The sequence below is a fragment of the Onychomys torridus genome, chromosome 8 (genome assembly GCF_903995425.1).
Source record: "Onychomys torridus chromosome 8, mOncTor1.1, whole genome shotgun sequence".
In the NCBI taxonomy this organism is placed as follows: domain Eukaryota; kingdom Metazoa; phylum Chordata; class Mammalia; order Rodentia; family Cricetidae; genus Onychomys; species Onychomys torridus.
In genome coordinates, this window is record NC_050450.1 from 38,116,218 (window position 1) to 38,130,056 (window position 13,839).

Below are 13,839 nucleotides of genomic sequence, written 5' to 3' on the forward strand. Positions count from 1 at the left end.
CATCCTCGGGGTCGAACTGGTGCTCCAGGTCACAGGGGCGGTGGAGCCCCTGGCTCCGAAGCAGTCGAAGGCTCACTGCTCGCCAGACGCCAGACGGGTCTGCCAGCGCATCTCCATTAGGGGCGGTTTCCGGGGCGGCTTTCCTTCGGACCTGGGGAATCCCCATCCCAGGAGCTCCCAGGTTTGAGTTCTGCCGCATCTTGGTTAAAACTCTATCTCTCCAAGGAGCTTCAGTGTTCTCCTTTCTCAGCCAAGCCCAGATCGCTGCCTGGCAGGATGGGAACAAGGTCACAAGCCTAGTGTGTACTACTTTTTCTTAATCTAAAAGGAGTTTGGCACTGAGGGGCACATTCCAAGAACAAGGGCCGTGTGTGTGTGTGTGTGTGTGTGTGTGTGTGTGTACACACACACACACACACACACACACACACACACACGTACGTGCGTGCGCGCGCGCTCTGTGCATACCCGGCCTGTCTTTAACCTCAGGAGGAACTGAGAGAGAGGTACGTTCTATTGTTATCATAGTTTACGAATGAGGAAACTGAGGCACAGAGCGATCCGTCCCCCTGGCTAAGGTTTCTCGTCTAATATGTCTGACTCAAGTCTGAACTCAAGGTGTTTGCCGCCGATTGGCCTTCCTCCCTCCCCTTACAGTAGGAATGACTCTTGGGAGCCGCCCCTCACTCCTTTCCTTGAGTCTTGAGGGCCCCCGCCGTTGTCACGACAACCAGGGACCACCAATGAGGGGCAAGCAGGCGGCATGAGGCCCCGCCCCAGCCCCACCCCTCTCAGAGGGCTAGTGGCTGGCTATAAGGGCAGGAGGCCGAGCGGCGGGAGCCGGAGCCTGGGAGCGTGAGGCACTGGGAGTCGTCTGAGTGTCTGGGGCGATCGGCAGCCACCATGTGCGGTGAGTGCAGGGCAGCCTCCCTCACAACCTTTCAGAGCCTAGGCCGGAGAGCCAGGCGCAGGGGACCTGCTGGGGGCGGCGATCGTGGGGCTTTCATTAGCCAGGCCTGCCTTCCCCGCGCCCGGCCCCGGGGTGACGTCTCGGGGACCTGGGGGGCGTGTGGAGGGGGATGCCTAAACTCGGTGTGAGAAGACCCAAGTCGGGACAGCACAGAGTAGAGGCTACGGGGCGGGTCCCCCCGCTTGGATCTCCACAACGCCGAGGTATCTCCACCCCGTGTATCGGGAGGGCTCTTCCTTCACTTGGCCCACAAAGGCCGCCACGAGCAAGCGTAAGCATCTCAGGCGCGGAGTGGCGGTCCCGAGTCCCAGTCCGCCGCGCCCACCGAGGACAGGCGACCGCACCTGTGCGGTGTCAGCAGCCCGCTCTGGGGCGTCCAGAGCAGCTCCTCGTGCTCCCGGGAGGGTTTGCGCGTCTTTCTGGCGACCCGAAATGAACCCCCTCCTGTTCCTAGAAGGGTGGGTCCTGTGGTGAAGCTTTGCTGGAAGACGTGGGAGACAGTGACTCCCCGGAGCCTTGGACCGGATAGCGGCGCAGCCCTGGGCGACGCCGACGCCGAGGTGCCCGCGGGGCTTTGGGAGCAGAAGGGAGGGCGGCCGCCCTAGGCGCACATCTGCAATTCTTTACCCTCCTGGCTAGCTGGGCCGCCTCCGCTGGCTGTCTGGCCGGGGAAAGCCGGGAACTTCTGGGACAAAAGGTCACTGTGCTTTTTTTCCCCCTCCTTGAGTAGGATTCAGTTACCCACTCCAGCCCCCTGCGGCTGGAGAACCTGGTGGAACTTTTGAAGCCATGAAAGGCGCCTCTCTGACTTTGCTGAGGGCTTGCGAGGTGGGGTGTGCCAGGGGGGTGAGTCCAAAGCCAAGGTCTGTACAGGCCTTGTTTCGTGAGCCAGGAGAAAAGCAACCACTGACCAGGGAGCGGGCAGAAGGCTTTGAGACACAGCCTCGTCCAGAGCGAGCTGGAGTCGGTTTAAATTCCTGGACCAGCGGACAGAATCTTAGGACTCCCAAGTATCCTTGGCAATGTGTATGTAAGGTTGCCTCGGGCGTTTCTGGACCCAGAAAAGAAACGAAGATGGAAATTTTGTTAGATTCAAAGCTCCCTGGGTTCGAGCCCTTGCAGGTCTCTAACCACTGGTGGCCTTAGAGCTAGACTAATGTGAGAACTTCAAACTATTTGAACTATTTGGCTTTCCTTGCTGGTCCTCAGATGGCCCTCCGTCCACACCACCAAGCGCCTGAGGCTTCCACCCTGCTTTTTCCTAGCATCTGCCTTTCTCTAGTGTCTTTCCAAGGGGGACAGTCTCCTTCAACTCTTTGGAAGAGATCAAGTTTGGGGTTATAATCAACCTGTATCCTTTCTAGACTTTGGTGTTGACTTGTGACTGAGTAGAAGGGCCTTGGGGTCACAAGAGGATGTCTAGGACTGGGGAGAAGTCTTGGCTCCGCTGAGCTTCTTCTATTCAGAAATTCAGATGCTCTAGGCTCAAACTTTAGGGTTTTTTCCTTTGAGGTCATTCTTACTGACGTTTACCCCAGCCCCCTGCCTTTAGCCAGGGATCCTGTAACATCCTGACTAAGGATTAAAGCCTACTGTGTTTTTAGTGTTTCTCTGTCGCTTCCCAGGCACCGTTTGTCCCAGGTTCAGAGCTCACAGCACAGGTGCCTAGACTAGAACACAGTGGTCTGGGTTCTCTTGGATTATGTGGTCTGTATGTGTTCATCACAGGATAACGGTTTTCCTTCTATGGCTGCTTTCTCTTGTAATTTGGTGAATTTTACAAGAAAATGGTAACGATCGTGCTTTTGGCACAAGGACACAACAAATATTGGACCAGTTTCCCTCTGCATTTGGAGAAACTGAGGCCCACTGGGGCCTGTCTGAACAAGAACTTTCAGGTCCTTTCACTTCCCTGGGCCCCCGCCTGTTGGTTTCTTTCAAAGCAGCCTCAGGTTTCAGGGGTCAAGAACAAAGGCCTGTCCTTATCAGCCGGCTGATGACCATGCTCTGATGACCTCTCCACCCACAGAAAGCTGGGGCCCAGCAGGATCCCACCCTCCACTCAGAAACCTTCAGCGTGTTGAGAGTTTAGCTGAACTGACCCTTCAAGATCGTCTTAGCTTGCTTTCCTGTCGCTCTGAGAAAATACCCTGACGGAAGCAACTTAAGGGAGAAAGGTGCTTATTCCAAGTTACAGTCCATCATTGTAGGGGGAGGGGAGGGGAGGGGGGAGGGGAGAGGAGTCCAGGTTGCAGGAGCAAGAGGCCTCTAAACAGATGAAATCCATAGTCATGAGCAGAGGGCAGGAATGTAGCCCTTAGTTCTCTGCCTCCTTTTCATTCAGCCCAGCACCCAGCCCATGAAATGGTCCCACCTACATTCTGAGTGAGTCTGCCTAAACTAACCCAAGTTAAAAAAAAAAAAAAAAAAAATCTACTACCAGCATGCCCACAGGCCAACTTAATCTAGACAGACCTTCATGGAGACTCCCTTCCCAGAGGATTCTAGAAAGATTCACTATTAAACCTAACCACCACAGGTACCCACGTGCAGTTTTATTGACATCAGAGAGTTGCTTGTATCCTGTTGGCTTTCTGCCAGTAGGAAGGTCACTGTATTCTCTACCCCCTTCCTTGCAATTTTCTTCCCGCTCTTTTATTCTTCATGCAATCCCCATGAATGATTGCCTGTGGGGAGGTTCCATGTTTTCTAGGCTCTGAGGTTCTAAAGGTCATGCGGCTGTGCCACCCACTTCTCAGAAGGGGCAGGTGAAGAAAATGGCCATCCTGCTGTAGTCCGGTCCAGGGCCACAGCAGAATAATCCAGCTGGCAAATCCTGCCAGCTGGTACCTCAGGCACAGGCTACACCCTGGTAGTGCCAGACTGAGCCAGGCAGACAGACAGCTTTTTGTTCAACACACAGGGTTTAAACATTTTTTTTTTTTAAATTAGTTACCAGATTACAAAATTAAGAGAGCTCATAAAAGTGGTGTGTGTGTGTGTGTGTGTGTGTGTGTGTGTTCTCTTGAAAAAAATATTCAAAGATGAGCAACCTTGGGTTCATACTTCTGAATGGCACTCTAGTGGTCTCTTAGATGATGAGCACGAGCTGTCTCCTGGATGTCTCACGCACAGAGACATCGCAGAGTTACCTGTTGACTCCCAGCAGTTTGGAAGACCAGCACAGTGTAGAGGAACAGAGAACTGACTGACTGACCAGAGGGATGCGAGGCCAGTGATGGTGCCTGCAGACTCAAATGTGAGCGCTGCAGAGAGAGGGGCATGCAGGCATGCCAGGCTACGGGCACAGCATTCTATGTCTTATGGTCATGTGACCTCCTCCTTTTCCATGGCCAGTCTCCCTTCGCCTCCCTCTTAAAAGGACTTGTGATTCTTTGGGGGCCTCTCAGATGATCTGAGGCAGTCTGAGATTCTTTTGCTCTTATCTGTAGAGACTTTCCTCATATAAAGCAACCTCTACAGATTCTGGGGATTAGGCACAGATACCTTCCAGGGCAATTATTTTTCTTGCTGGAGATAGTCTCTTCCAGGTACTATCTCCCAAACTGTTCAAATGCTTGGAATCCTGGATGCCCAAGTCTTGCCCTGGAGGGCCTAATTCAGAGGTCCATAAACAGGTCTAAAATCCTATGCACCCAAGCACCCTGGTCCTAGCACTCTCAGACTGAGCGAAGGAGCATTCAAATACCTCCCAGCCTACTGGGCGTTGTGCTACATGTGCTGGTTGGACCAAGCAGATCTCCTCATTTATTGAAAAGTTTGCGGCTGTGCCATATAATGAAGCATTCACAGAACCTCTTGCCCTCCACTTGGAACACATTCTCCCTGTTCATCATGTCCCTAAGAGAAGCAGCCATGGGTTTTATTTCTCCAGATTTGTCCAGAATTGCACTCATGCATGCATCCAAGCACACAAAGTGTATCTGCTTGTATATAGCAGCTCTTGGGAAGAATTGTCCATTGTATGAGGACTGCACTCAGCTGGAATGCAGATCTTCTGTGCCAATAGCTTAGGTAGTGCCTGTACAGGGAGATTAGAAGGCTTCTTCCAACATTCAAAATCTAATCAGCTATGACACTCATTTCTTTCCTGTGACATTTCAGTTCATAGCTGGATTCTTCAGAAGGAAGCAATGTCTTCTGAGAATATCACTCCAAGCCTTGTTGGTGAAAATGGGCAAAACAGAGACCCAGTGATGTGATGGTATATGTTGCTTTCTGGTTTGCCATTAAGAAAATTAATTATGTGTATGTGTGTTCATATGGGTGCAGAAGTATCCAGTTCTCTGGAGCCAGAGCTTCAGGCAGTACTCACTCTTACCCACTGAGCCATCTCTTCAGCCCCTAGTTTGTTGGTTTCTATGGTATACATTCTTCCACCACAGCTAGTCTCAGGTGAGGGTCATGGGAAGTCCCTGAGTGAGTAATTGGGGAAACATAGCACCCAGCTGGTTCCTGGAAGCCCCCGGGGCAATCTCAGCACTCCTACACACACCTCTAGTAGTGATGTTGGCACTCATTTGGGACCTGAGCTCGAGTCCTTTGGAAGAGCTGTACTCACCCTTAACTACTGAGTCATTTCTCCAACCCTATGGTAGAGCATTTGAATTCATCCATTGTTCACTGAGCAGGATTCCCTCCATGCTGGCTGTCCCCTTCTCTGAGCCTTCCTATCTTGTTTTCCCAGATTCAGAAAAATTAGCAAATTGTGTGTCATGGCATTAGTAAACTGCACTTAAAACAAAACCAAAAAACCAAAACCAGTCTCATTGTAGCCCAGGCTGACCTCAACTTGCTATAAAATTAAAGAAGACCTTGAATCTTGTTAGTTTGTTTTTGTTTTTTTCAAGAAGGGTTTCTCTGTGTAGCCCTGGCTGTCCTGGAACTCCTCTGTAGACCAGGCTGGCCTCAAACTCACAGAAATCTGCCTGTCTCTTGAGTGCTGGGATTCAAGGCATTCGCCACCACTACCCTGTTGACCTTGAACTTCTAATCCTCCTGCCTGTACAGGCCCTTGAAAACTGCCTGATGGGGGTGCTGGGAACTGGACTCCATCCTCTGTTAGAACAGCAAGTGTTGTGTCCATTCAGTGTCCATGGCCATGACTTCAGAAAATCACTGCTCTGTAAGAACTCGATAGTGGGACCACATATTACATGGTGTGTCCACTTTTACTCTCCCCCTTTTAAGGAGGCAGCAAGAATTGTTATTTGCATATCAATTGATTGGTCTAACCCAGTCTACAAGAGTGAAGGCCAGTCGGAGAAGGCATAGTCTCATACCCTTGGCTCAGTGACTTCACCACACCTGTGGGCCTTGCTCAAGAAAGTAGACCTGCCTCAACTTCCCCAACACAAACATAGAAGAATTTCAGGAGCATTTCCTTGAGATAGAGAAACAAACAAAACAACCAACTTGACCCTGTTCTCCTGCTTAGACCGTTACTTCCTTTCTGTTAGACTCCTGGTCCTTTTGATTCTGAGAACAGTGGTAGTCAGTAGGAGGCTCAACATTGGGTACCCCAGCCTGGGTGAGTGGTGATGTGGCTCCCATGGTGCAGGGCCCTTCTCTGTGAGGGTTCAGGCTGGGCCTCTGGGTGGAGTGTTCTCCTTGGGAAACCAATGTATGGAGATGGACTACCAACAGGATCAGAGGAATCTCATCCACCCTGCCCTCTTTATCTTTTAGGTTCCCACCCACCCGCCCTTCCCCTCCCCCACCACTCAAGGGATTGCTGATAAATTCTAAGTGCTCAGAGCTGGCTGGGTACTCAGAGGAAGTTACTTCCCTGAACTGGTCATTGTCATTATCTGTCACTTGGAGGCTGAGCTCTGAACTCTAGGGGCCTCTGTTTGTATGACTTCTGTGGAGACTGAGTCTCTTGAGTAATCTCACAGGCTTGTGCAGAGGGGAGATGATTTCTAACAAACAGATCTACCTTCGCCTGGCTGAGTGTAGGTGTCTTAGGCCTAGTTCCAGGGCCGCTTTCCTTAGTTATCTCCATCTATTTATTTATTCATGCATTCATCCATTCAACAACTGTTCATCGTGCACCTACCATAGGTTTATGTAGTGAAGATGCTAATGTAGATGTGGTTGTATGTAGTAGACTGTAAAAGGTTGTATCTAGCTGGGAGTCAAACCAAAGGGTGAGGAAGTGAGTATGTGAAGCAAATAGTTCTCTGACCTCTAAGGTGGCAGCTAAAGAACTCAGCAAACCTCATGGGGCCCCCCCCGCCAGCTGATCCAGGGAACAGAAGCCACTTTTGTAAAGAGCCAGCCCTTGGAGATGTCTCCCCCCAGTCTAGTACGAAGCATGTCCCCACTGCCAGCCCTTAGTCCCTCTGCCTTTGAATCACAGTTCTGGGGACCCCTATGCCTCGACGACCCCCTTCACGCTACTCTGTAAGGCTCATCCCTACAACTCACTGAACCATGACAGTGGCAAGGCCCCAAGGGCTGAAGATATGATTATGGATTGGATGAAACTTTGCTCAAGTCACAGCCAGATCACACATTTGGCTGAACCGTCTGTTTCCCAGACAGAGGGTCAAGAAAAAATAGTGGTAGTCTTCCCCCACACCCAGGCTTTATTTAACAGTCACTTCTTGAGGGCTACTGACCATGTGCTGTAGGAATGTGTGGCATTTGCAGTGACGGCAGGCAGCCTTGGGGTGGGAAGCTCCTTACCTCATTTTATTCATATGAACACTGGTTATATGACAGTGTGCTGAAGGCTTTACGAAGACGCTCTGAACTGTCATAATTACCCTGCTAAGTAGATGCTGCTCTCACTCCTGCTTCACTGGTAAAATCAAGTTTCCAGGGTTCAGTGACTTGTCTAGGCTACACAGGATGCACAGGGCAGGGATGGGATCAGAGATGGGCCTGTGGCCTTGGCTGTGGACTTCGGCCCCCACCTTCTGTGTTTCTCGATGTAACATGGCCAGTAAAGGGGAGGGAGAGGATGTCGTGACCCTAAGCCTGTTTTTTTATGGATCTCATGGGGAGCTGTGTTCAGGTCCTTTCTACCCTCTTAGGGCTACTGTTCTTCCAGGTGATCACGACCTGGAAGCCCTGTCTTGAGGAAAAAAAGAAAGAAAGAAAGAAAGAAAGAAAGAAAGAAGGAAGGAAGGAAGGAAGGAAGGAAGGAAGGAAAGAAAGAAAGAAAGAAGGAAAGAAATCTCCAAAGCCAGCAAGATGGTTCAGCTGGTAAAGGTGCTGTCCACCTAGTCTGATGACCTGAGTTGAATCCTTGGAGCTCACTCACATGGTGGGAGGAAAGACCTGACCTCCACATGAGTGCCACGACACAAACATGCTCATATACATGCACGTCAAACAAATAACTAAATAGAAAGTTAAAATCAGAAAGAGAAAATCTCCCATGCCATCATAAGGGAGGACATCCTAGCCAAGGAACAAAGGTTGACAAGGATGAACTGTTTGGGCAGTGGTGAATTTGACACATCCCTGGTTAATCCTGATTTCCTGTGCGGACTGCCGTGCCCGTGAGGAGGGCTGAAACTCTCAAGGGCAGATCCAGTAATGGAGAGACACCTGGGATTTCTAGCCAAACCCTTGCTCGTCTCTCGGAGGTCAGTGCTACTTCAGGTGGTTACAAGCCTACCCTTAGGTCAGCCATGGACATGCCCTTCCCTTCCAAAGTCTCAAATGCCAGTCCCCTACTCCCTCCCTGCCTCTCTGCTTCCTCCTGAGCTGAGCCAGTCTGACCTCACTGGGATGTCCTACATATAGCCTTGGCTGTCCTGGAATTTACTCTGTAGACCAGGCTGGTCTCAAACTCATAGAGATCTGCCTGCTTCTGCCTCCCAAGGGCTAGGATTAAAGGCATGCGCCACCGCTTCCCGGCTGAGATTTTCTTATTAGATCTTTTTTAAGATTAAGACTCTCAGTGGTGAAGTGCTTGCCTAGTATACTTGAAGCCCTGGGAGATGGATGAGAGAGAGGAAAGGGATGGAGAGTATAGGGAGGGCGTGTGTAGGTAGATTATGTATAATTCTACCCTTTTATCTAACAGAGACTTGAACACTTGAATTTTGGTATCCCCAGGACATCCTGAACCCATTCTCTTACAGACACTGAGGGAAAATCTTTCTACATGGCTTTCCATCACACCCTGTATGATTTACAAGATGCTTTTTTCCTTTCGTACATCATGGAGATTTGACTGCTTTCTGAAAGAGTGCCTGGACCGGTCATGCTCCCTGTGGAGGGCTCTGCCTGGCTGTGCCTGCTTGCTCTGTGCATCGGCAGCGGTGTTTACCGGGGTCCAGCTGAGCACCAGGCTGTCTCCAGTCTGACGAGGTCACAAACAAGCCTGAGCTGCTCACCTTTTATGAGTACATATGCACTTCTTCGAAGGTGTCTGCTGGGTGTATTTTTTAGAACCAAAATAGCTCTTATCATGACATGTGTTCACTTTTCATCTCAGATGACTACCAAATGCCTTCTGAAGAGGTTGCATGAAATTAAATGCAAGCTGATCTTTCCCATTTAAAATTGAAATTTCATCATCACTTTATTTTACAGATAGGATAGTGGATGCCAAGAGGCAATTCTGACAAGAGAAATTCCTGGGAAAGCAGCTTTCTTCTACTTTATGATCTTAAAAAAATGGCCGGGCAGTGGTGGCGCACGCCTTTAATCCCAGCACTCGGGAGGCAGAGACAGGCGGATCTCTGTGAGTTCAAGGCCAGCCTGGGCTACCAAGTGAGTTGGCGAAAAGAAAGGCGCAAAGCTACACAGAGAAACCCTGTCTCAAAAAACAAACAAACAAACAAACAAAAAAGATGTGATTAATAATTAGCAATATGTATACTAGTCTGTTTATTTCAGTTCAGTTTTGTGCTAACCCAACTGGCCAGGAGGATTAGCTATACAGGGAGAGGGAGGGTTGGTGCTTCACTAACAAAAAGTCACCGAGTATGTATTCCATGGTGACAATGAGAAGATTTGTGTTCTTATGCAAAGGCCTCGCAAACCCTCTTGGCAGCTTGTTCCGCAGCAGTCAGCTCACAAACTGTGCCTCAACTGCCTGCCAAGCTCCTGGCTGGCTGTCAACACAGCTGGTGGTCCTGAGGACAAGGACATTTTAATATCCCACCAGGGGGCTCCAATGTGTCCCTTCCCCCAAGCCGTTCGATCTTCAGTGGCATGCAAAAGCATACGTGCTAGACGAGTGTTCAGAAGTGGAGTGTGGCTAGAAGAGGACGAGGCAGGGAGGGTGGGAGGGCTGCACCCGGAGGCTTCCTGCCCCAAACAATCCAGCTTTAAAAGGTTTTTAAAACTTTGTTATACTTATGGATATCTAATTTATACATATGTAAAAATACTCAGGACTCAAGATATCAAAATATTAACTAAGCATCACATGGAAAAATAGGACCCATGACAGGAAGAAAAACCAATCCATCAAAACTGATACAAACACTTGCCTGACTGCATTCCATACATTGGAAACATTACTGGTGTATGTTCATTGTACAATGTTAGGTTTGTGAAGACAATTTCCTTGGATTATATCAATTATTTTGACTGTGTTCACCATCACCACTATAACCCACTCTTCTTTTTAAAATATTTTCAAATCTTGGTGATGATAGTCTCCTTTCTATTCCTTTATGTTATCTGCATTGAATGTCAAGTCCCCTTAATGGGTGTAGGTATAATTCTGGAACATTCATGGGGTGCTGGGAAAACGTAGTTTAAAAAGACTCCAGGGTCTGAGAAGAGGGATTAATAGGCATGAGGAGCTGAGTTTGAATCTTTAGCACCCACATAAAAAGGTGGGTATGGCTGTGTGTGCCTGGGACCCCACCACTTGGGAGTAGAGGCAGATGGATCCCAAGAGCTCATTGGCTAGCCAGGCTACCCTAAATGTGAGCTTCCAGAATCTCTGTCTCAATGCAATTGAAATAGAGAGCAATAGAGGGAAATATCTAGTGTCTTGCTCTAGCCTCTGCATGCTCTCACTCCAGCATGTACACACACACACACACACACACACACACACACACACACACACACACAGCCGTGTCTTGTCCCCCAGCAAAGCCTTTAGCATGGTCTGTGGTAGTAAATGTGCAGTCTGAGGGATGACAACAGAGGAGGCCCACATTTCTTCTTTCACAGTTTCTCAGGTAGAATATTCCTTTTTATTGTTGATCTGAGTAACCCCAGCATATGATTTTCCTTCTCTCTCTCTCTCTCTCTCTCTCTCTCTCTCTCTCTCTCTCTCTCTAAGATTTTATTTATTATGTATACAGCATGTATGCTTGCACACCAGAAGAGGGCGCCAGATCTCATTACAAATAATTGTGAACCACCATGTGGTTGCTGGGAATTGAACTCAGGACCTCTGGAAGAGCAGTCAGTGCTCTTCACCTCTGAGCCATCTCTGCAGCCCCGATTTTCCTGCTCTTAGTCAATCAATAACTTTTATCTTTTCACTGAAAAGGAAGGACATAAGAGCCCCTCTGGGCTGTCATTCCTTGCTGTCGCTACTCTTGCACTTGGGACTGTTTTTAAATAAAACAAACATCACTTAAACACAAATGTGATGCTGTGGGACTTCAGTCATCACCTGGTCCTGTGATGCTTTGCTGGCATCTGGTGCTGAGAGTCTCTGATACTCATTCTGGTAATGCAGACAATGTGTGGGTCATGTATACAGCGTGGCTACTCTGAATAATCGGATTAGTTCACATGCTAACTGGGAGCCTATTTCCTCATGTTAGAGTGGTGTGCAACTTCAAACTTAGGAATTATTTCTTTGTCAAGATTTTCTAGTTACTACTTTCAGGCCAAGGCCAAAACCTCAGGAATCAAAATTTCTGATAAGGGAAGACTACTGTCTTGAGTAGCTTCATCTTCTATGACTGTCCCAGATAATTCTATGTCCATTTATTGACTGGAATTCTGGCCATACAACCCAGGGAACGTTCTCATTGTTCACTGAAAAACACATGTGAGCAAAGGCTCACCTAAACATAGGTCGTGGCAGTGGTTGTACAAACTGAGTAGGACTAAAAACCTTGGAAATGTACTTTTTAAGTGATAAATTTAGTACATTTGTATCTCAAGAAGATTCAAATATTCAAAGATTCTGATATTGAAAGAAAATTATCTTTAAAAAATAAGGAATGTAATAAAAATACACCCAAGAGCCAGATGTGTTTTGGTTTGAAGTGTGGGGCAGAAAGCGTGAGCTGCTAGGGAAGGACCCATATTGCACACACAGCTCTTATCCCCAGTACCTCTCTCTCCCCTGACCTGAAGCTTTGTGTCAAAATTGCCCTTGGCCATTTAAAAAAGAAAAACATATGAAACCTCATAGAAAGCACACTATGCATGTTTTTAAGAACTATGTGTATGTGTGTGTGCCTGTGCCTCTGTGTGTATATGCACGTGAGTGCAGTTGCCCTTGGAGACCAGAAGAGGGCATCAAATATCCCTGGAGCTAGCTGGAGTTGCAGATGGAGCACGATACAGAAGGAAAGGAAAAGAAACAAGCTGTGCTGGCTAGGTTTTTTGTTTTTGTTTTGTTTTGTCAATTTGACACAAGTTGAGTCATTTGGGAAGAGGGGATATTAATTGAGAAGATATCCATCAGATTGGGCTGAGAGATAAACCCATGTGTGGTCTTTACTGAGAAATAGATAGATACTGTGTCATTTGTACCCTCCTGAGTTCTAAGCCAATGAGGAAAGAGGAGAAAGGACCTGCCATCAGGACAATAAAAACTTGTTTGCACTGCGGAGACACACCCTCCATTTTGTCTTTCTGATCTCTGTTGGTGTTGCCCAGCTTTGCAAGGTCTTAAATAAACTGCTTTTTTTTTTTTTTTTTTTTTTTTTTAAACTACTCTTGGTCCCTTACTTCCTCGGTTCTGCCAGTGGGTGGCAGAGAAATTCTCTGCAGTGGAACCTTGAGGCCATGGGTCATGACACAGGGCTCTTGTGAGCTTTTGCCACAGACAGAAGGGCTGACAGAATGCAACTCTTCCAGAGGACAGGAGGGGCAGCCATTCTTGCTAGCCTTTCATCTGTAAGCAGCCTAGGGGCTGAGATGCCTCCTTTGTCTGATGTGTTTTTTTGGTTTTTTGTTTGTTTATGTTTTTTTGGTTTTAACCCCCCAATACAGTATTTTTGGTGCCGGTCCTGGATCTCGCTCTATACACCAGGCTGGCCTTGAACTCAGAGATCCTCCTGGTTTTGCCTCCCGAGTGCTGGGATTAAAGGCGTGTGCCACCGCCGCCAGGCTACACTGGTATTTTCTTAAGGTGACATTTTGTTTTCTCTTTGGACAGGCATCTTTGCATATATGAATTACAGAGTTCCCAAGACGAGGAAAGAGATTTTCGAAACCTTGATCAAGGGTCTGCAGCGGCTGGAGTACCGGGGCTATGACTCAGCAGGTGGGTCTCCCTGGAATAGACTCTTTCCCATGTTCTTTGTGGTGGGGCTTTTTCAGCCTGGGAATTTCCCTGACACTTCTTACCATTCCTTTGTTAATAGAATAACTAGTAGCTTCCTGCTGAAAGGCTATACCTCCCAGCTTCCCTTGTGGACTGTGGAAAATGTCACATTTGCCCTTTAAGGGGCCACATTCCATCTTCTGTGGGCATTTTGGCCATCTGCACACATGGGTGGTAAAAGTGCCCCCTCGCCGTGCCTAAGGGCAGACCAAGCCTCTTTCTTTCCCCCTTCAGTCTCTCTACAGCTGCCTTTAATAATCTAAGAATAACCACACTTGCTTATTAAAGAAGTTTCAAAAGTGCAGAAAAATTGAGAAAACATTTTATTTTTAACAGTAGAAAAGAAAAC

General features: G+C 48.2%; 1 protein-coding gene across 2 annotated transcripts in view; it reads left to right on the forward strand.

Moving 5' to 3' along the window:
- Window positions 1-809: 809 nt before the first annotated feature.
- The window catches only part of Gfpt2 (glutamine-fructose-6-phosphate transaminase 2), a 45,569-nt gene continuing 32,539 nt past the window's right edge, over window positions 810-13,839 (forward strand). For both annotated transcript variants that reach the window (XM_036197756.1, XM_036197757.1), the window contains exons 1-2: window positions 810-910; window positions 13,323-13,430. In XM_036197756.1, coding sequence (XP_036053649.1) covers window positions 904-910; window positions 13,323-13,430 — 115 coding nt within the window. In that variant the 5' untranslated portion in view covers window positions 810-903. The remainder of the gene's footprint in view (window positions 911-13,322; window positions 13,431-13,839) is intronic.